This window comes from Vulpes vulpes, chromosome 1 (genome assembly GCF_048418805.1).
Source record: "Vulpes vulpes isolate BD-2025 chromosome 1, VulVul3, whole genome shotgun sequence".
Classification (NCBI taxonomy): Eukaryota; Metazoa; Chordata; class Mammalia; order Carnivora; family Canidae; genus Vulpes; species Vulpes vulpes.
In genome coordinates this window covers 120,466,125-120,489,520 of record NC_132780.1, presented here as the reverse complement: position 1 = coordinate 120,489,520, position 23,396 = coordinate 120,466,125, and the positions used below count along the sequence as shown (strand labels likewise).

Genomic DNA, 23,396 nt, shown 5'->3' with positions numbered 1-23,396 from the left:
TTTCTCTAAAATAAATAAATAAATCCTAAAAAAACAAAAAAGGCACTTTGGGGGCACCTGGGTGGCTCAATTGTTTGAACCTCTGACTCTTGGTTTCCACTCAGGTCATGGTCTTGAGGTGATCGTGCCCCACACTGGGCTCCCCGCTCAGCATGAGTCTGCTTGAGATCCTCTTCCTCCTCCTCTCCTTCTCCCTCTCCCCCGATCTCTCTCTCAAATAAATAAAATCTTTTTTTTTTAATTTTTTAAATTTTTTTTAATTTTTATTTATTTATGATAGTCACAGAGAGAGAGAGAGAGGCAGAGACACAGGCAGAGGGAGAAGCAGGCTCCATGCACCGGGAGCCTGACGTGGGATTCGATCCCGGGTCTCCAGGATCGCGCCCTGGGCCAAAGGCAGGCGCCAAACCGCTGCGCCACCCAGGGATCCCCTCAAATAAATAAAATCTTCAAAAAAAACCACAGCACCTTCAAACATTCACAAAATTTGAAGATCTCTAAACCTACCACTCAGGTTTACCTTCACCATTTATTTGCTTTCTCTACTTTTGCATCTGTATGCACCAATTCACTTAAATTTTGCTGAATCATATGAAAGTCAGTTTCAGTATTTTGACACTTCATCTTTAAATACTTCAACTTTAGCATATGCCTCCTAAGAACCATCAGCACTCTATGAAAATTCACGATTCCTTAATATCATCTAGTAACTACCAACTAATAACTTATCTGTCCCCCAAATTATCATTTGTAGCCCCCTCTTCCCCCCAAAGGTTCCAATCAAGTTTTGCTCATTGCATTTGTACATCTACCTTTTACAACTTGTTTCCATAAGTATTGCTCCCCATCATTTTTTTAAAAATCAGACTTTCAAAGGTCACTGTGGCTAATTTCTTTGTACTTCCCTTTATGACAGTATTCAGCTGGATTGGTTATATTCCCCATTGTACTGTGATCCCTTCAGTTCCTTCCTGCACCAATTCCCATTGATTATTCAGTTATCATTCTCACAAGGCAGCACTCCTATTTAAAAATTAAATATAACCTGGGCATGAGTCATGGGACACGAGAAGGGACAGATCCTACTTATAATGCAGTTCAATTGATCAATGTAAAAGGAATGATGGAAACAGAAAATGACCATTTGGTAAACACCACAGTAATAACTGTTGTAATTACAGTAATAACTTTTGGGGCACCCGGGTGGCTCAGCCGGTTAAGCATCTGTCTTTGGCTTCAGCCGTAATCCCACAACCACTCCCTGCCCCACGTGTCTGTCTCCCTGCTCAGCGAGGAGTCTGCGTCTCCCACTCTCTCTGCTGCTCTCCCTGCTTGTGCTCTCTAAATAAATAAATAAATAAATAAATAAATAAATAAAATCTTTTTAAAAAATGACAGTAATAACGTTTGCAGAAAAGAACAATTGATAGGGTGGCTCAGAGGGTTGAGCATCTGCCTTCAGCTCAGGTCATGAGGTCCAGGTCCTGGGATGGAGCCCCAGGTCCTGGGATGGAGCCCCATGTCAGGCTCCCAGCTTAGCCGGGAGCCTGCTTCTCCCTCTCTCTCTCCCCCTGCTTGTGCTCTCTCTGTCTCTGTCTCTCTTTCTCTCAAATGAATAAATTAAAAATCTTAAAAAAAAATGCCACTGATGGATGCTAAAATTCAGGGATAAAAGTATAATTAGAAACAGGATATTTTCATAGTCTCAACATATTTCCCACAATATACTCGTTAATCAGAAAGGGAAAAAAATGTAACTTTACATGGACAAAAGCTTGTAGACAGCACATTAACCAAGTGATCAAAGTTAACATCACCAGCAATAAAATATTGACACCATGTGCCTCCTGATAGGACACGCTAAGATGGCACAACACTCATAACCTCAATCGAATCATGAAAAACCTTAGACAAACCCAGGCTGAAGTATAGTCTACAAAATAAATGGCCGTACTCTTCCAGAGTGTCATGGTCAGAAACACTGAGAAAATGTCCTAGACTGGAGGAGATTCAGGAGGCAGGAAAACTGAACGCAATATGCATTCCTGGACCAGAAAAAGGATATCAGTTGGACAATTGGTCAATTATGAATAAGGTCTGTAAATTATTTAATAGTATTGTATTGATGTTAATTTTTTGGCTTGGCTCACTGTATTACGGTTAACGTCAAAAGCAGCCGCATGAAGGTACAGGGTTCTCTGTGTACTAGTTCTGCAACTTTTTTTGTAAATCTAAAATTATTAAAAAAAAAAAAAAGACTCCTTAGTTAATCTTTAAGTTTATGTTTCAGGTCTAGTGAGTTTGACATGATCAAACCAAAGACCTAAGAAACAGAGCTAGGAAAAAAACACAGATATAGATATAGATATAGATATAGATATAGATATAGATATAGATATATAGATTAGATATAGATATAGATCTCCTTTTATATATATGATAAATAAATACGTATAAAATAGAACATCTATATTGGCTCTGTCCCTGGTTTAGGAATACAGGGTGATAAGAACGTCTTTAGTTCTAACGAGGCCACTGTGGGTGGGTTCCTGGATGGGGGCTGCTCCCCAGAAAGACCAAGCCATGATTGGAAGCTTGGAATTTTCAGCCCCGTGCCCTATACTCTTGAGAGGGGAGAAGGGCTGAAAATGGAGTTAGTGAGTGATTATGCCTGTGGGATAACCTTCCATAAATTCCTAATAGTATGGGGTTCAGAGAGTCTCCAGATAGGCGAACACATCTACACCTGGAGGGTGGGTTCTTCCCTACAAGGGAGGTAGATTGAACTGAGTTTTTCTAATACAATATATATCTCGTAAAACATAACTGCTAGTGATTCTTACCTGAGAGCCTCTGTCCTCTCACAAATACACTCCCATTTCTACTCAGCTTTGATTTGGAGTCTGATCCAGAACGTCCCAGGTTAAATATTGATTTCCACTTCTTCGATTTACTGGAGAGCTTTCTTCTAAAAGAGCCAAGCCATAATAAAGGGTTAGTATGGTAACTGGTCATTTCCCTGGGATCTTTATTTATGTTTTTTAAATATTTTTTTTAATTTTTTAATTTATTTATGATAGTCACAGAGAGAGAGAGAGAGAGGCAGAGACATAGACAGAGAGAGAAGCAGGCTCCATGCACCGGGATCCCGACATGGGATTCGATTCCGAGTCTCCAGGATGGCACCCTGGGCCAAAGGCAGGTGCCAAACCGCTGCGCCACCCAGGGATCCCTCCCTGGGATCTTTAAATTAAGAATGTATGCCCTAATCATGCTCTTGGTTACAAATGGCTCTGACATTTCAGGAAATTCCTCTCTAAAATTCAGGGCAGCCCAGGTGGCTCAGGGGTTTAGCGCCACCTTCAGCCCAGGGTGTGATCCTGGAGACCCAGGATCGAGGCCCACGTCAGGCTCCCTGCATGGAGCCTGCTTCTCCCTCTGCCTCTCTCTCTCTCTCTCTCTCTCTCTCTCTCTCTCTCTCCTCTCTGTATCTCTCATGAATAAATAAATAAAATCTTTAAAAATTAATAAAATAAAGCACCTCTTTAAAAATAAAATAAAATAAAATTCAGTTTGAGCCTGAGTCTGGCCCTGTCTGGGGATGTCCTGGATGACAGGGCAGGCTTTCATATTCCCCAGGGGAAGGAGCAAAGGTGTGCTAATGAAGGCAGGTGTGAGGGCAGACAGAAGCAGGGATGGCTGGGAGACTTGGAGGTCACAAGTGAGCACACACAGTTCTGGGAATTCTGGTAGGAATTCTGGTAAGCACCGCAGTCCTAGGTTTTCAAAGACACTTATTTTTGGCAGAAGTAAATACTAAAGACCAAAGAGCTCAGTGCTGTTATGCCCCGTGCACTTTGGCCATACTGCTAGGTCACCCACAGGTGAGGACAGGGCTAGCAGAGATTTCCATGGGCTGAGTAGGGGGCAGATGAGAAAGTGACCTGGAAAGGAGTCCAGCCTGGGAGAGCCGGAAGCCACTGGGTGTGGTCAAAGATCACTGCAGAGAAAGCAGAGGGCTGACCAGTGCGTCTGCGGTTTCCTTCTCATTTCCCTGATGTCTCCCACCAGGCTGCCTCAGTAGGAGGCAAGAAAAGGAGAGTGCTAGACTGGGTGCGGGGAGCCTGGTGCCACCAGAGGTCACCATAGAGGCCTTGCCCTGCTCTGGCCCCTGCAGCTATCAGACTTCATAAAGTACTCAATGAAACCCTACAACCTGTGGCTTCCACAAAGGACCTTTTCTCCACAGGGTTCTAACAGAACATCCAGATCGCAAGCCCAACATGTTTTTATAATCAATCAGAGCTAGATCTGCAGTGCTTAGTGGTTTCTTTTGAATTGGGCCTGTTTTTTGTTTTTTTTTTTCAAGCACTTGGCCTGGGAGGTTACTTTATAGGGTGGCATGCCTTGGGGTATGGTGTGCCCCATCTGTGGTTAAGGCACAGAGAAAATGCACTTGATGGTCCTCCTGAGGTACTCTTCTTTCTGATCCCTGGGTGGAAGTCTCATTCTCCAGGGATTTAGGGAGCAAAGTAATGGGGCTCAGTCTAATAAAAGCATGATCCACATACTCCAGGTAATGGAGGGGTTTCTCGCCAGGTGAGTTCTAGGCATGCCATCCCCATGATGCACATGCACTGTGACAGGCACCCCTACTGTTGTGTAATGTGGAGCCCCTTTTTCCTTCCCTCCCTGGATGGAAACAGCCCCACCATCTTGGGGGTCATGCTGACAAGAAGTCCAAGGTGTCTATTTTCAAACCTCTTTGAGGTTGACAGTCTCCAATGAAAATTTTGCCTTTCAGCCCCTCCACCTTCTGTCTGCCTAGAGTTTAGGGGTCCTGCTTCAATCACTGCCTACTTTTTACAGGGGTGTGAAGGTGAGAAGGGAAGAAGGATGTGTGGAGACCAGGGTTACAAGAGAGGAAGCAATGAAGAAAGTATCCTATGAATAAAATTGATGTTCAGGTTGGTTTTGGAGGGGAAGGAGGGCTCTGACAGGTATGGAAGGAAGAACGGAAGCCAGGCATACGTGTCCCCAAGTGCTGCATGCCCAGAGCTCTCTAGCGTGGCACTACCTGTCAGCTTATCCTCCATTCATCTCTATGGCTTTTATAATGTCACTTGGAGGTGGAAGATGGTGGGAGGGGGTCAAGTTTTTTATCTTAGCAGATGTCCTTCTGAGAATGTCAAGACTGTTTTGTCTAAACTAAGGAGTAAGGGATTTTAGTCATGACTCTTGACCCCTATGAGCCCCACCCCCATCATTAGGGATCTCTGGGGGGAGAGTTGGTCTTCATGACTTGAGAGCAGTGAGGGAAGACATCAATCTCTCAATAGAGAGTTGTGAGGCAGCTCCCTTCTCTTCTGGAATGTTCCCTCACATCTTGACCCAGCCTGTCCCCCCAACCCGTGCTGCCATTGTTGGTTCTGAGACTATATAACTATGTACTCTGTCCGCCTCCACCCAAACGTTCCCCAGAGTTTAAGAGAATGCTGCTTACTTGTTGTCTGGTAACTCAAGAACAGTGTGGAAGAGGGTGCCCATGGGAGGGACAATTTCAGGCAAGCTATTCTCCCTCCTTTCCTTCCGAGCAGGATGGTTAGTAGCCAGACTCCGGGCCTGAGCTTCCTCCAGGCTCACCAGCTTCATGGGCAAGGAGAGGGCTGGCAAGGTCAGGCTCTTCATGATGGGCGGGTTTTCTATACAAAAAAGAAAAGAGCTCAGTGGTGGAAGGAGGCCTGTGCATCCAGTGTAGCCAGATTCCCCACCCACAGCGCCTCCATTCCAGACCCCCTGGCTTCTGGGGTTTGGGGGCCGAGGCTGCACCTAAGGAACTGACAACTCCATGGCCAGACAGCCAGCAGGCACACAGGGCTTCAGGAGAGGTAGCCTGTACTTCTTGTACTTTTCAGAGAGGGATCATTCATTCATTCATTCATTCGTTCATAGGACAAACATTTACTGAGCATTTACTGCCTAGTACTTTGGCCAGGGAGGAATGTATGTCCAGCCATAGACATGGCCTCGCTCAGCTAGAACAAGGCAGGAGACTGTTCCTGCTCTCTGCAGCCGCAGCACACACACTCCAAGGCAATTTAATGTGGGAGCCTATACTTTCCCTTGATCACTAATGTTTATATCTCTGCACTGAAAAGACATTTTATAACCTGTACTATTCCTTAAAACACAGATGGCTTTTTACTCATGACTCAGTGGCATTAAGTGTATGCAAGCTAATCTTTTCTTCCTATGGTTTTATTTTTGCTTGTTTTTTGTTTTTGTTTTTATTTTTTATTTTAAGAAATGGAAGTGATGATGAGAGACCAATGGTGTCCAGGGCCATCTCCTTTCTTAAGTTATTGGTTCTCAACTTGAGGCAATTTTGCAGCCCCATGCTGCTTCCCCAGGGACATCTGACAATGTCTGGAGCACTTCTGGTTGTCATAAGCATGTGTGGGAGCACTCCCAGCATCTAGTGGGTAGAGGCCAAGGATGCTGCTAACCATCCTACAGTGCACAGCACAGCCCCCCAACAAGAACTACCCAGCACTAGCACATGGGGTGCACTGATGGTGGGCCCTTCTCTGGGACCCTCATGGTATACCTGTGCCAGAGGAGCAAGAAGCCCCACGCCATTTCCCAACCTCCTTACCAGTGGGCTGTGAGCACTGAAGGGGGCTATCTAGTGTGGAAAAATAAGAAAGGAAAAAAAAAAAAACCAATGCACATACAAACAAAAAACCAACCCCCCCCCAAAACAAAAAAAGAACTATGCAGCACAAAATGTCAGCAGTGCCAAGATTGAGAAAACTTGATCTAAGTAAACGAAGAAGAGGTCTAAGTTGGCCTCTGCGTGGTCTTTGGCAACCTTGCCAGCTTCCTGTAATACCTTCAGAAGGTGTAAAGAGACTCAAAGATAACTTGGACCAACCGAGACTCAGCAACCATTTTGGGTATTGGACTCACCTAATTTTCAGAGAGCACCCTGATGGCACTATTTCGCTTTGCAGAGCGTGTGACCCTCTCTGGGAGGAGGAAAATAAAACCACTGAAAAAGGGCCTTGAAGAAAACAGAGACGGTGCGGAACACTGGGTTCTTCCAGGCAGGACAGCATGACGGTCATTCCTCAGGACTGCAATGAACTAAATGAACTAAATCCGCAATCCTAAAAACTTCTCAGTAGTTTCTAACTTGAACCTAGTTTTTCAACTTAATCCCAAGGAGGTTAAAATATTTAAATTTTCTATACTCTTACTATTTGCATTTTGATTATTTGTGATTTGTTAACTCTTTATTTACTTAAACAATTCAATCACTCTGGGAACAACTGGATCGATGCAAGAACCTACACTGCAGGGTCAAGAGACCTCTCAGCTGGTTTAGCACCCACCTCTCCCCCTACTTTCAGGCTGCAGGGTCCTAAGGTCTGCTCATTGTCTCTGCTTAGATGTTTAACAAGCATCCCTAAACTTCACATTTCATAACAGAGCCTGGGGTTGTTGCTCCTCCCTCTAAACTGGTACCTTCTCATTTTCGTCAAGTTAGTAAATGGCACCATGCACCACCCAGCTGTAAGTGGAAACCTGGAGTACTTTTTTTCATTCATTCCTTTCTTTGGCATGCCACCCATTCCCACATCTAGCCTAATAAGCAAGTCATATAACTTTTTTTTTTTTAAGATTTTATTTATTTATTCATGAGAGAGTCAGAGACATAGGCAGAGGGAGAGGCAGGCTCCCTGCGGGGAGCCCAATGCTGTTCTTGATCTCAGGATCCCGGGATCCACCCCAAACCAAAGGCAGACGCTCAACCTCTGAGCCACCCAGGGGTCCCAAGTCCTACAGCCCTTACCTCCAAAATGCATCCTGAATCCAGCCACCTTCCTCATGTCCACTGCTAACATGCTAGTCCAGCCCACCAGGACGGCCCACCTGACTTCTGCCATAGCTCCTTAACTGGTCTTCCTGCTTCTAGACTTGCTGCCTTTCCATCTCTCCTTCACACAGCAGTCAGAATGCCCAGGCCCTACACTCCCTGCTCAAAATCCTCAAATACTTTCCCATGGCACAGAGAACAAACCAAACTCCTAGCTTGACCTAAAAGGACTCTCCATCTGTTTTCCCTCTCCTCTTTGCCCACTGACCCAGTGCTCTACAAAAATATATGGTAAAAATTTTTGACTGTATATTCCCATTATAAATTATACACATATACCACTGTGTTAGTGTCATATATAACAGAAAACATACAAAATCATAGAAATGACAAAATATACAATAGAAAGAAATGAAGAAGAAATCCTAATAGTGTCTTCCAACACCCATAGTTCGGTATTCTGGTCTTTGGTGCCCGTAGGGAAGGGCACCCCACCTTGGGCACCCCATTGGCTCTAGCCACACTGGCCTACTTTCTGTACCACTCTGAGCCCCTTGCCACTTCAGAGCTTTAATAATCTCTGTTCTTACTGTTTCGAACATTCTTCCCCCAGATCCTCATGTGGTTGGTTCCTTTTGTCATAAGGTCTCAGTTCAAAGATCACTTCCTCAGAGACCATGGCCACTCTGTACCAAAATAACACCCCCCAAATCATTGACCATTACATCAACCTGCTGTGTTTTATTCATGGTATTTACTGTCTTTGAAGTGATCATGTATTTATTTGTAACCTTGTATATTGTCTGTCTTCTCAACTAGACTAGAGTTTTCTGCAGGGCAGCATCTTTGCCATTTTGGGCACTGATGTGTCCATAGTGTGCAGAGTAGTGCCTGGCACCTAGAAGGTGCTCAATGCATATTTATGTTTTAATGAATCTTGGGTACATCACAATCTCTTGGACCTCATTGCTCTCATTTATTAAACAAAGGTATTGGATTCTGTGACTTCTAAAATCTTTCCAATTTGAAATAGAACCTGGGCAGCCCTGGTGGCGCAGTGGTTTAGCGCTGCCTGCAGCCTGGGGTGTGATCCTGGGGACCCAGGATCGAGTCCCACATCGGGCTTCCTGCATGGAGCCTGCTTCTCCCTCTGCCTGTGTCTCTGCCTCTCTCTTCGCTCTCTCTGAATGAATAAATAAATAAATCTTTAAAAAAAATGAAATAGAACCCTATTTCCAGGGGACCTAGGTGGCTCAGTAGACTGAGCATCTGCCTTCGGCTCAGGTCACTATCCCAGGGTCCTGGGATGGAGCTTTGCATCAGGCTCCCTGCTCAGCAGGGAACATGCTTCCTCCTCTCCCGCTCCTTCTACACGTGCTTGCTCTCTCTCCCTCTCTCCCTCTCTCCCTCTCTGTCAAATAATAAAATCTTAAAAAAAAAAAAAACCCACCCTATTTACAAATCTAAAATTCCAGAGGGTATGGCTTCTTCCATCTTGTGTAAACACTAACTATGTTATCTTACCAGAGTCAAAATGAATTCATAACAAGAACATTTAAATGAAATGCATTGAATAATAAGTATTAGAGAAACTCAAGAGTTAAAGGCTCAAGAATAAACTGGATTTCAATATACAGTACAAAAGATGATTAAGGCAATGGTCACAAGGAGAACAGGCATTTCCAGGTTGGAATTAGGAACAGCTTTAACACTAACAGTAACAGATAGGATTTGCTATCTAGAACATTTCCCAGAAGCCACTAATTCTCCACAATGGTTTATTGGTTTATTTTCCTATTTTTTCTCTTCAGAGAGGCGGCATAGAGTTAAGGAAAGAGCAATGGGCTGAAAAATTAGGTTCAACATTCAGTCTCAAAGTTACCTGTTGTATGGCTTTGGGCAGGTACTAAGCTTTTCCCATGCTCTGCCTCTTCATATATAACATAAGGTCAATAACACTTTCTGTTTGTTGTTATAAGTCAATGAGATGATGTACAGAGACCACCTGCAATCGTTCCTGGCATAGAGTAAGTCCCCAATAATTTACTAGTTGATTCAAAAGGATGAATGAATGCATATTCTCTCCTACCTTCAAAAAGGCTTTATATAGCTTATGATAAAAGATACATCTATAGGGAAGCCTGGGTGGCTCAGTCGGTTAAGCATCTGCCTTCAGGTCAGGTCATGATCCCAGGAACTGGGATCAAGCCTCCATATCGGGCTCCCTGCTCAGCCAGAGGTCTGCTTCTCCCTCTGCCCCTTCTCCCATTTGTGTTTTTTCTCTCTGTCTCAAAGAAATAAATAAAATCTTCATAAAAATATATCTATACTGGGAGAATTAAAACAAAAATAAAAGAAACATTAGCCACTCCTAAGTATACAACCAAGAGAATCAAAAACATGTGTTCACACAAGAACTTGGATTCACAGCAGATTATTCATAATAACCAAAAAGTGGAAACAACCCAAATGGCCATCAACTGAAGAATGGATAAACAGAGTGTAGTATATGCATACAACAGAATATGTATATTATTCATGCATAAAAAGGGAGGAAACACTGAGACATGTAACAATATGGGTGAGCCTCAGAGAACATGTGCTAAGTGAAAGAAGTCAGTCACAAAAGACCACATGTTGTATGATTCCATTTATATAAAATGTCCAGAAGAGGCAAATCCCTAGAAATAGAAAGTAGCTTCGTGGTTGCCAGGGTCTCGGGGGAGGGCAAAATGTGCAGAGACTGCTTCATGTGTATGGGGTTTCTTTCTGGAGTGATGCAATGTTCTGAAATTAGATGGTGATGGTTGCACAATTCTGTGAATACACTAAAAGCCACTGAATTGTATACTTTAAAATGATTAAAATGGTTAATTTTATGCTATGTGAATTTTATTTCAATAAAAATTTTTTTTCAAAGAAAGGTTACAAGCCGCATAGAGGATAGGAATTATGCCAGGAATCAAAATTTGATGTTAACTACAATTGATTATTCTGATGTTTATACTTGTTTTTTCCAAACACATTAGCTAAACTTGAAAAAAATGCTTTAATCAGCTAACACAAATATTTTGCAGATAGGATTCTCATATACCACTGGTTCTCCAAGCGTGGACCCCAACCAGCAGCAGCAACATTGCCTGAAAATTCATTAGAAATACAAATTCTCTCGTCTTACAGCCATACCACCCTAAGCGCACCCAATCTCTTCTGATCTCGGAAGCTAAGCAGGGTCGGGCCTGGTTAGTACTTAAATGGGAGAAATACAGATTCTTAGCAGCATTCCAGACCCCCGAATCAGAAGTTCTGGGGATTAGGTCCAGTAATCTGTATTTGAACAGCCCTCTGGGTGATTGTGATGTATGCTAATGATGGAAAATTCACACAAGTGGTAATTACAAGGCTTCTTGATCAACTAGATTTTTGATTTTTACAAATTAAGCTCACAGGAATTCAAGCAACATAAACCAATTCATGCCTAGGGTTCATTGTATCATTATGAGAGCTATAGGAAATCGTATTCTCACATCTCATCATATCCAGCCTACAATCGCTAGATCTTTCTCAAGAACATGGCTATAGAGGGTTTCAGTGCTAACTAGTCTTTGCAAGGGCATGCCCACAAACCCACACTCTTTTTTGTATGCCTAGTGCCTGCTGGGCGGTAGAACAAAGTAAGCACTCAAGAAATGCTTGTGAAGAGAATGCATTCCGAGCATACATGTGCATATGACCATGCTGCGTCTTAACTCATTCATGTAAAACTCCCAGACGTAGGCAAAAGGGTCTTCCAAAATACCATAATGAAAGGAAAGATGAAATCTAATAGTTAAAAGGAAGGAATGTTACCTGTAGATAATAACCCGGAGAGTTTGATGGCTCACTACAACCAATAGATTATTCCAGCACAGAACTCTGTGTTTAAGGGACAGGCCATGTATGAAACTGATCAGAAACATGCTACAGCCACCCACGAACACGTCTTGCTGCACACAGATCGATGTACATATATGCACGATCCCCAGACGCTGACGTACAAAGGAGTCAGCACACAAGCACAGCCAACACTCAGAACTAGAACCAAGCCCGCCTTAACTTATTCTTGAGCCCCATGACTAAGGCAAGGAAGAAGGATGGCCTAGTAGGGAGTATGCCAGAAGAAGCCATTACCATTGTTCTCCAAAGACCCAGGTGTGCCATTGTTAAAGATTTGATCCACATGATTCAATATGAACTCAATCACCACCTGCTGGACCCGAACTGCAAGGAAAGCTGCGTCTCCATTGCAACCAGTGGCTTCGATTTCTTTGGACCTAAATCATGGATGAAACGCACTTAGTGAGTGAGTCTGGCCCACAACAGAAAGCAGTAAGGGGAAGCCAATGTGCCTTCTGCACAAGCCCCATTTCCTAAATGTATACATTTTGTTAATCTCTAGAATATTTTTTAACTAAGACCTATTAAAAGGACTCTCTGAAGGCTGTGAAGCCCAACACACTGAACAAATTTAAAAACAATTACCAGGTATCATACATTGCTAGACTAGAAACATTGTATTTGTAAATATCCAGGAACTGATTTTTTCCCCCCACAGGATCTCTTCCCCACCCCCCCGCCATTGTTCTGTGGGTCAGGTCATCATTTATGAAGTCAAATGAAGCAGTGATCCCACCAAGACCAACAAAAGCCAGTAAGTCCTACAGACAAGAAAGGCCTTTTCAAAAAATTATGACCTACAGACCCAAAACTTTAGCCATATGCTAGTTGTAGCCAGAAAACGCCTGTGGAACACAGAGTTTCCAGGTTAACAAAGAGCTCATGCTAACCCCCCCCCAAAACAAACAAACAAACAAACAAACAAACAAACAAAAAACCACAAAGAGCTCATGCTATTAAAATTATCTTAATTTATGTGTGACAAATGACCACTTAGCTATAGGTTTGTCTTCAAGAGGCTTCCGTTTTGAAGAATCCAATCTTTGTTTCAGTTGGGGGGCTGCTCTGAGCCCATGGGGATGGTGAGACGGTGAGCACGTGGTGGTTACCTGAGCAGGTTTGGCGCCCACACCAGGGCCAGGTTCCTGGCATGCATGTTGGTCTTGCTGCTGAAGGAGGCGATGTGGGCCAGGTGTCGAATCAGGTATTCCAAGGTCCTGTAATGGTTCATTTTATTTTATTTTTTTTTTAACAAAGAAACTTCAGTGCCTGTGTAAAGCCTGACATCTGGAGATAATTTCTGAGTTTGGATTTAAGAGATTCTAAATATTTCTATCTCATGAATTTTGGAGGGATATCAGGAAGGTATCAAGATTGATGGAGATAATCTTCTTGGCCCTAGGCATGCTGGCCCAGGCTGGAGAAGGGGTATGGTTTTGTCAGAAGTCAGCTGAGGCCCTTGGAGAGCCAGAGACAGCTCCCCAGGCCTCCCTTGACCCAGGCCACCATTGCCGGCACACGATCTTGAAACTGGCTCTTATCTCTCTGCTCTTTCAGTAATTCTTCCAGCTAGGGGTAACTTGGTCCCTTGTTAGTTAGATAGCTCATCTCATGGATGAATGGCATCTGTTACTGTAGCCAGTTCTTTTTCATACCGTATCAAAATCTGCCCCCTTGTAAAAGAGGCTTAGAGAACTGGGAAAGGTGGAAAGATAAGGGGCTAACCTGTAAGAACAAAATGGAAGGATGGGATGATGTGAGGGATGGCACTGATGAGCAAACAGAGAGATCAGTCAACCACAAGCTCAAGGGCTACAGCCAAACCCTCCTTAAAAATCAACCTGGATTCCAGAGATATGTTTATGCTATGAATCTGGGTAAGAACCTAGGATATCAAAAAAAAAAAAAAAAAAAAAAAAAAAAAAGAACCTAGGATATCATAGTCATAGCCAGTGATGCTGGCTTGTGTGACCAGAATGACTTCCTGTGAGACTCTGAGGGGTGCCCCACAAGGAAATAGGACATGGGCTGCCCCTTCCTGCCAATGTCTCTGGGCAGGCACCAACTCACTCTGAGGAAAGTTGACCAGTTCACCCACCTCAAAATGCCACAGGAAAGTCACTATCCACTGAACTTGTTCCCTTTTACGATACTAGTCTGCATCTTTGGTGTTCAACCACTTTGAGAGGCTGTGGACTTCTTTTACCAAGGGTTCTTACCTATAATGGGATGGGGGAAGCTCCTGGATAACATTTTGGATTCGGGCCAGTTGGCCTTCTTCCGGGCAATGTGACACTGCTTCCTGTGGAGAAGAACATGAAGCAGCCCAGTGAGTGCTTCAGAAGGTGGACACCCACCTGTGTCTCCTGGTTTTATTTAGGTTTCGGGTACCCCAGCCTTCCAACCAGGCCTAGAGGTCATCCTGCCAAGAGGCATGCTTTCCTAGTAAACACAAACAACCAAACCTGAGTGTTCATGTTGTTCAAGCATCTAACGGTTGAGTGCACACGGGGACATGTGGATTGCTTGGGTCTCTGTGTGTCCTCAGAAGGTTATTGGGTATCTGGTAAAGGTGTATGGTGTGGCGGGGAGAGTGACAGAGATTCCCACTGGGACATAAACAGACAGAGATGGAGATGACAGCGTGGCTCCGTGTTTACTTAGCCAGCTGTCTTCTTGGGTGCAAATAGCTTCTCCCCACCTGGCCTGACACTGTTCCATGACCTCAGTACTCAGTAGCTCATCTACTGTCGTAGGTGCTGATATGAGGAAGCCAGGAAGATGAGCCTTCTCAGCAGGGTAAGAACTTTGTCCCTGAGACCTGATGGTCTCACCTGGACTTGTTCTCTGGTTATTTCCTACATGGGTATTTGTTCTCCCGAGATGGAAACTGAAGGGACCCCAAGAGAAAAGCTGGGCTTTTTTTCTCTGCTCCTTTTCCTGCTTCTGTTCTTGCTAGGACCTACACCTCTCACCTTACGCAGGCCTTACAGAACAGATAACATATGTCCTCCTTGCAAAGGAAGAAAAGTTAATGATCTCTTTGGAGTCTTCCAGCACAACAGATGACACCTAAGGTTGTCATCCTGACGGTGGGGTTGTCAGGATCTGTTTCCAACACCACTGACTCATCAAAATCCCCCGGCTCCAGGGCATAAGTGACTTACAGAGAACACCTAAACACTCGTCTATGTTCCTGGGTTACTGACACAACACATGCACACCACCGTCCTCAATAAAGACCCCAGGCTTCAAGTAAAGATGAGACTCATTCTTCTTTCCTTTCTGAGTCTTCCAGAAAATTCTCTGTCCATATCTACTCTCTCTCTGTCTTTGATACATTCTACTCTCACTTCTTCTCAGCTTGTATTTGATTTCCATCCTGTGAGAAGCCAAGGACCCTCGTGGCTGGGCCTGTGGGACTCTGCTCTGGGTCCTTGGACTCAGCCAGCCTGTATCACTCCCCTCTGCCCAGCACCTTCAAGGGCAGGCAAGGGCATCAGCAAAGGCAGTGTGATCACAGGCTTGCCCAGAGCTTCTGCACAATGCAGATATCCCCGGGCAGGTGCCCCTGTGCCCTGTCCTGAGAAGCTGTCCTGCCTGGGCCCCGGGCTCCAGGGCCCCTTCCAGTGCAGGGCCTGGGTGCTCAAGAACTTAGCCGTACCTAAGCGCTCGGTCAATGATCATCACCTTTCTTTTTTCACTGAGGTATACTTTACATACATTAAAAATCTACCAATCTTGGGCAGCCCGAGTGGCTCAGCGGTTTAGTGCTGCCTTCGGCCTGGGGCATGATCCTGGAGACCTGGGATCGAGTCCCATGTCAGGCTCCCTGCATGGCGCCTGCTTCTCCTTCTGCCTGTGTCTCTGCCTCTCTCTCTCCCTCTCTGTGTCTCTCATGAATAAATAAATAAAAATCTTAAAAAAAAAAAAAAAAAAACAACTACCAATCTTAAGCTAGAGCCCCATGAATTCTTTCACATGCACATACCTGGGTAACCCCGCCGAGGTCAAGATGCGCTTTAAAGACAGCGCTTGAGCTCATGTCAATCCTTACGGCCCTGAATTCACAGGCATATGTGACTTACACAGCCTTGTATTTCCTGCCAGTGCTAGAAACTTGCTCCACATTTGTATATAAGGAAAAGTAAAATCAGGAAATACAGTCCTTAATTTGATAAATACCTCCCCCTGCAATACAACCAGAAACAGGATCCTAAGTGTCGTATAGTTTTCTTATATCTCTTACTTCTGCTCAGGCTTCAGCTGCCATTTTTCACTTGTGTGTGAAGGCTGAAGCTCATACTCTCAGTGATGAGTATTTTCAAGCATGGAAAAGTAGAAGGAAATTTATTGGGCACTTTCTGTTATGCGAGGCCCTATTCTAGGGCCTATTCTAGGCCACACCTGCTGTGTCTGCTCTGTTCTAACTTAGAGAAGCCCTAAGCGCTGCCCGAGCCTGGACTTCTCAGCCCCCTTACCTGTCTCCACTGTTTCCCACAGCCCTCCCACCATCACTGCTGCTGCATCACATACTCATTTATTCCATCCATTGCTTATTGCCGGTCTCCCACGCTAGACGTAAGCTCTGCAAGAGCAGGATGTGATGAGTCCTAGTGCCTAGCGCAGGGCCTGGCACCCAGGAGGCACTCCGTCCGTGTTTGTTGAGTTTGTTATACTCCGTCTAAGGGGGACATCATGCCAGGGCTTTGTCCATCAATTTTCAATTTTCTTTTTCCTTTCCTTTTCTCCCTTCTCATCTCCCCTTTCAATTTAATTGCAGCAAGACATACACAGACATCAGCTGTTTTAAAAGGCTGTCAAAACTCTCTACATGGGAGCACTTGAGATTTTGCTTCCTAAGCACTGGTGGGAGAAAGGAGGAACCAGGGGGGTGACAGTCACAGGTGTTCCAATCCTCCCGCGGGGGTGCAAGCCTGAGAATTGAGCCAGCATAAGCATGATCTCTGTCGAAATCCTCAATTTTCGAGATATGGAGGAGGTGGTGGAGGGTGGGAACAAGAATGGGACCTGGAGTAGGAACCCTGACACCTGTGGTCTTCCTGAGGGCCTCAGGAGGGGAGCCAGGGAGGGGAAAGAAGCTCTGAGGAAAGAGAGGCTGTGGAATGCGGTGTAGACCCTCCCACATTCTATCCTGCAAAGAGGGAAGGGTGGGAAGCCTCTCTTCCTCTCAGCAAACTTTTTCTAAAAATGTATCTGGGGAATAAAGGTGCAGGTCAATTTAATAGCCCTCATGGAAAGTTTCTTTGATATTTTAGGAAGCTGTTAGTCATCTTTGTTCTGCGAGGCTGGGTGGGCCCTCCCCCTAATGCCTGCGGGTCCCATTTGGGATTCTTGTTTATTTCATTGTTCACAGCCTCTCCCCATCCTCTTCAGAAGCCCTCTGGATCCTGTAGTTTCTCCTAGAGGGGTCCAGTCCTACAAACCTATTCTTCATTTCGTGTTCTCCCATTAGGTTGGCTGAACCCAGCACCAGGGAATTGGGGAAGGGGAGTTGAAACTTTGCCTACCCCCATTTTTTGCCAGAGAGAGAATTTCACTCAACTTTTGCCAAGCTCATCTGGCTAACAGTTAAATTTTAAAAGACCAAGGATGAATCTGTGACTACTTACTCTCTTCCAATCAATATCAGTAACATTGGCTTCCTTGCCCTTTGTGGACTTGGTCCAAGATTGGACTCTTGCTCCTTCTGGTGGGCCCCTTGCTCTTGCTTTACCTGTTTGCCTGAATTCTACTGTTGCCCTTATAGTTCAGGTTCTGCTGCCTGGGCAGCTCTGTCTCCAGGGTGGATAACCAACCCATGCCTCTCCTTTCCAACTGCACCCCAGCTACAACTACAGTAAATTATTTTAAGTTATTAGACTAAAAAGTAATCCATGCACACAATTTAAAGAATGAAAGCAACCAAAGGAACACCCAGAAGAAAGTCTTCCTGCCTACTGCAGACCTTCAGAGGTGGTCTCCAGAGGTAACTACCTCTGTGTGTCCTTCCAGACAATCCTTATACCTTTATGTCTTTGTCCCACAAGCTTGATTATGAAAGAGAATTTTTGCTATCTCCATTTGACCTCAAACTTTCAACTGATTAAGTTCTTCTTTCCAGCTTATCTGTTCCCCCAGGCAAAAGACCCTGTGGGCAAAGCATCCCTGAGGGAATCAAAGCTATCCCTCAAGCCCGAAGGACTGCTCTTGAGCCAGCAAGACCCCGTGACTGACCCCAAGACAAAGACCTGTTTGACCTTCACCACCCACCTGCACGTACCCACCCACCTTTTCCCTACATTTTCCTTATATAAACCTGCAAAGTATTTTTGGGTCTTTGGAGACAGTCTTGGAGATGCTAGACCGCGGTTCCCCTGGTGTTGGCCTCCCTGAAATGAATTGCTTCCTTGTTTTGCCACCACTCGCTTCTCTGCCTTTGGATTTTGACAGTGGTAGGCACCCCTGTGCCCCAGCTAGAATTAACGTGATCTTGTCCACCTGCAGTTTCCCGTTATCCTGGTTTGCCTGAGATTAAGGTTTCCCTGGGACATAGGACTTTCAGTGTTAAAACTGGGAAAGTCCTAGGCAAACCAGAGGCAGCTGGTCACTGCCCACTTCCACCCCCTACCCCCACCCCCTTGCCCAGGGGCAGCTCTCTTGAGCTCCCAGACAGTCCGCTTTTGCCTCCTGCCACACACTCGTCACCCACCCCAAGTGACAGTTTAAATGATGTGTGTGGGTTCACAAACCTGTCAGCAAAGGCTTACTAGGTAAACAGTCCCAACATTTTCCAGTAGCTGGAGAGCAGAGAAAGGAAAAACAAGAATGAGCAAAATGAACACTGTTTCTGCCCTCAGGAAGCTGGCAGTTGAATGAGGGAGACTGATCCACTAAGAAGTTAGTTCAACATAAATGTAATACAAAATTAAACACCCCTCTAGACTGCCTTCTCTAAAAATCCCAAATCAGCAACTTTTCTTTTGGGTATAATGATTCCAGCTGAATCAATCTGACCAAAGTTGAATTATTCCTAAAATGAACTTTCTTTTTTTTAACTTGATAAAAATAAAAGGTAATATAGTAGGTTGAACAACTGCTCCCAAAGGTATCAGGTCCTAATCTCTGGAACCTGTAGGTGTTACTTTATTTGGGAAAGGAGTCTTTGCAGATGGAATTCAATTAAAGATTTTGAGTTGAGATGATCCTGATTAATCCGATGGGCCCTAAATGCAATCACAACTATCCTTGTAAGAGGGAGGCAGAGGGAAATCTGACACAGGATAGAAGAGGAGAGGACAATGCCATCACGGAAGCAGAGGTGGGAGTGATGTGGCCACAAGCCATGAGTGCTGGCAGCCACCAGAAGCTGGAAGAGGTGAGGAACAACCCCCCTCCCGAGAGTCTCTGGAAGGAGCACCGCCCTGCTCACACCTTGATTTCAGCCCAGGGAAACTGATTTCAGACTTCTGGGCTCTTGAACTGAGAAAGAACAAATTTCTGTTGTTTAAGCCACTAAGTTCGTGCTGACTTGTTACAGCAGCTACAGGAAACTAATACGTGTACTTAAAATTAAAATATGAAGTATGAAGGAATTAAAAATCACTTGCTAGCCTACCATCCAGACATTATTATTAACCTATTCATGTGTGAAGCATAAAAGAAGCAATCTGCCCGACTTCCCAGCACCAAATATGAACGCTGGCATCACTTCCTATTCAGTTGCACATATTGCTTTCTTCCATTTAATTTTACATTGTGGCCAATAAATATCCTTCAGAAATGTGACTTTTCATGGCTATCCAGGATCAAAAATAATATATTTATCATAATTTATTTAACCTATTCCTTTCCTTATTGTTAGACATACAATCCCCAAATTTTGGTATTATACTACTGCAATAAAGTATTTAGGAGTCAGTTATGTGTGTATACATCTTCTTATTATCTTAGAATGTAGTCCTAAAAATAGAGGTACTGTATTTAAAACATAGGAGCACTTTAGGATACTCAATAGTATTCCTAATGACTTTCTGAGGTGTCCAGTCAATTCACATTTATTTATTTAATTAATACATTCATTATTATTATTCCATTAATATTTCTCTAATTCGATTTTTCCATTGAGATAGTATTCTACTTTAGCTGTGCCAGTGGGTTTAAATAAATCATTTTAAGAATGTGTGACAATGTTAACAGTTATTTCCACATTCCTGAAGAAGTTTTGCTTATATTATCTTAATTTGTTATTGTGATCAAAGAAATCAATTAAATTTTATCATTGATGTCACTAGATTCTACCTATGTAGAAGTCAGTTGCACAGCAAAAAATTTTTATTTTATTTTATTTTATTTTATTTTATTTTATTTTATTTTATTTTATTTTTTTAGTGTCAATACCTTGTTAGGTTCCTGGAAATCTGATGACAAATGGAAAATAATGTTGCTTTGGTATTACCATGTTGCTGTGGGAGAACAGAAAGATTAGCAATATTAGGGAACAAAAGTGGGAAGTGATAAATATGGGTTTTGTTCTGAGCCTATAAGCACGATTTAAGAAAAAACTGTATTTTTGAAGTTTCCAGACAAGAATTCTTATCTACTTCCAACTATCATAAAGTGAAATATAGTTAAAATAAATTAGACTCATTCTGTTCTTTAACATGATGATATTCTATTCTATCATATTCTAAGATGTACTATTATACTGATCAGAGGATTAAAACTATGTAGAAAAAGACAAAGTCTTATGCACAAATTAAAACAAAAATAAGATATATTTTTAGTTAACTCAGATTGGCAGATAATTTAACAAATACCCAGTATTAGTGAGGTTGCAGAAAAAATACTATTCTTATCTCTCTGGAGAACAGTTTGGTAATACATAACAAAATTTTTTTTTTAATTTTATTTATTTATTTATTTATGATAGTCACAGAGATAGAGAGAGAGAGAGAGGCAGAGACATAGGCAGAGGGAGAAGCAGGCTCCATGCACCGGGAGCCTGATGTGGGATTCGATCCCGGGTCTCCAGGATCGCGCCCTGGGCCAAAGGCAGGCACCAAACCGCTGCGCCACCCAGGGATCCCCATAACAAAATTTTAAATAAGAGCTTTTCACTCAATGAATCTAAATCTATTTTTTTCTAAAGATATAAACAGAGAAATGGACAAAGATATGTGTACAAAAAATATTTATTATCATATTATTATTTTTTTAAAGATTTATTTATTTATTCAGAGAGAGAGAAAGGAGGCAGAGACACAGGCAGAGGGAGAAGCAGGTTCCATGCAGGAAACCTGACGTGGGACTCGATCCCGGGTCTCCAGGATCAAGTCCTGGGCTGAAGGCAGCGCTAAACCGCTGTGCCACTGGGGCTGCCCTCATATTATTTTTTTAAAAGCAAAGTGTTGAGAAACAAAAAGTCTAAATGCCCATCAGTAGGAAACTGGCTTCAGAAATTCATTACACATATGAGAAACTTCTCTGTAAAAATAGGGTTTCTCTATTGGTGAGCACAGAAAGATGGTTGCACTGTTGAGTTAATGTATCAAAGCAGTGATAGACAGTATTGAAAAGGGCAAGTGGGAAGAAAGAGACAGATTGAGAGAGATTGAGAGACAGGGAGAGATCTGTAATGATGTCTCCTGAAATGTCATCAGCAGATATGTCTGGGGTGTTGGATTTCCAGGGATTAATACTTTCTCCCTTACGCTTTTTTGTATTGCTTTCATTTTTACAATAAAATTCTATTTCAATTTGGGAAAACAAAACACAACAAAAACACTATGCAAGCAATAAGAGTGAAAGAAGTACCCAAACATTAACTGTAGTTATCTTTGGTGTTTAAGAGAGGAGACAAAAGTTTCCTTTCTACTTTCCTCTATTTTCCAAACTATCTTTTACCAAATATGATTACTTCTAAAATGAGGAAATAATCACATATGGTGATGGTGATTATAATCTGGCAGATTCACATGAGACCCATGACTTTTCCTCCTGGTTCCTGGGAAAGACTCCTCTGTGGTTTCAATGGTTAGAGGCTGCCAATATTTTTGACTTCCACTCAGAGCATGGGGCTCATTTGTCTTCAGCCTTAGATCTTGAGGTCCCCTTAGATCTCTTAAGGTCCACAAACCCTGACACTTCACATCACCTGGTATATGTTGGCTTCTCCAGTAGCCAACCTCTAGGCCCAAGTTTTTTGTGTTTGGGCCTAAATTTTTTTCATTAAAAAAATTAACGTACTTTTAGTAAATGAGATTTTGAAAGTTAAAGTCTAAAGAAGCAGGGAAAACAACAATCTCATCATTGAAATAAATGGCTATTAATTCTTGGAACATCTTTCCCTTTAATTACGTTTTAATATACAATTAGGCATCTGTTCTTTTCCAGTTATGATTATGAGTGTTTCCCTCTATTATTGGAAACTCTTAAATATATTTTAATGGTCCAAATATATATTTGAAATATATATTAAAAAATGTATCCATTTATTCCTATATTATTTGGAATTGAGGAACTTTTTATATGCTCAAAATAAGTTTATTACAGGAGTTATGAGAAAGATTGCTTTCCATGTTAGAGTCTAGATCTGGTCCTTACCAATAATTGCAACTCCTCCATAATCTTAGTTTCAAATATCCCCTTTGACCATCCCACTGTAACAGTCTATTGACCTCTTTGGAATGAATAATCAATGGCAATAGTACTTTTTAACTGTTACTAACTGCCTTACAGTCTCACTTCCCTTCTTATTCAGAAGAAATTCCATGGTCAACTCTTAATCACTCTCTTGCATACACCCTCATGTTTCTCACCCCCCCTTTTTTAGCTGAGCCTCAATCTTGGTTAAACCCATTTCTCCTCCTACTCTACACCTTCACCCCAGCAGCCAAATGTTCGAGTCTGATATTTAATGCTATCTCTACAGACATTCTGTAAGAATTTATTCTTTCTACTTTTTCTACAGATGCCCCTATTTGGTAACCACAGAGCTGCTAGTAAGGTGTCCTGCCCATCCACCCTTCACCAACCCAACTCATGGGCCCAGCCTACACTTTCTCTTGGATGCATTTCCTGGATTCTTTTCTCTTTTCAGCTTTCTTCTTTTATTTATTTTTTATTTTTTTATTTTTTTTTCTTTTCAGCTTTCTGATCTCTCCCTTGACTTGGGTTTGTCCTCTCTCCCACCTCTACTTGCCCACCTCATTCCCCAACCTCCAAAAGAAATACAGAAGGAGAAGCTTGATAAAAATAAACTAGCAGTAGATATATATCTGGAGTCTCACATTCCTGTCCTGCTGTGTGACATCAGTCCAGTCATTTCACATCTCTCGTTCTTAGTTTCCCCTCTACAGTGAGGCACATTTGTTAAGTAAACACAGGGATCATTCTAATTCACCTCTTGAAACAAATAAACATGATTCTGAAACTCTAAAAAAGGAAAAATGTAGCCAATGGACCCACTACCTTACCTTCCTCACTATGGCATCTTACTTCCATTACCTGGCTAAGATAATGTCAACCATCTGGTGAGTTTTATTATTGTTATTTTAGTGCTGAAACTCTCCTTGGCCAG

General features: G+C 43.0%; 1 protein-coding gene across 1 annotated transcript in view; it reads right to left on the bottom strand.

The window, feature by feature from the left end:
• Positions 1 to 23,396, bottom strand: part of ARHGAP31 (Rho GTPase activating protein 31) — a 115,955-nt gene that overhangs the window by 24,586 nt on the left and 67,973 nt on the right. The window contains exons 4-8 of the mRNA XM_025990110.2: positions 14,035 to 14,117; positions 12,925 to 13,032; positions 12,050 to 12,192; positions 5,504 to 5,702; positions 2,844 to 2,968 (exon numbers count right to left, since the gene is read on the bottom strand). Coding sequence (XP_025845895.1) covers positions 2,844 to 2,968; positions 5,504 to 5,702; positions 12,050 to 12,192; positions 12,925 to 13,032; positions 14,035 to 14,117 — 658 coding nt within the window. The remainder of the gene's footprint in view (positions 1 to 2,843; positions 2,969 to 5,503; positions 5,703 to 12,049; positions 12,193 to 12,924; positions 13,033 to 14,034; positions 14,118 to 23,396) is intronic.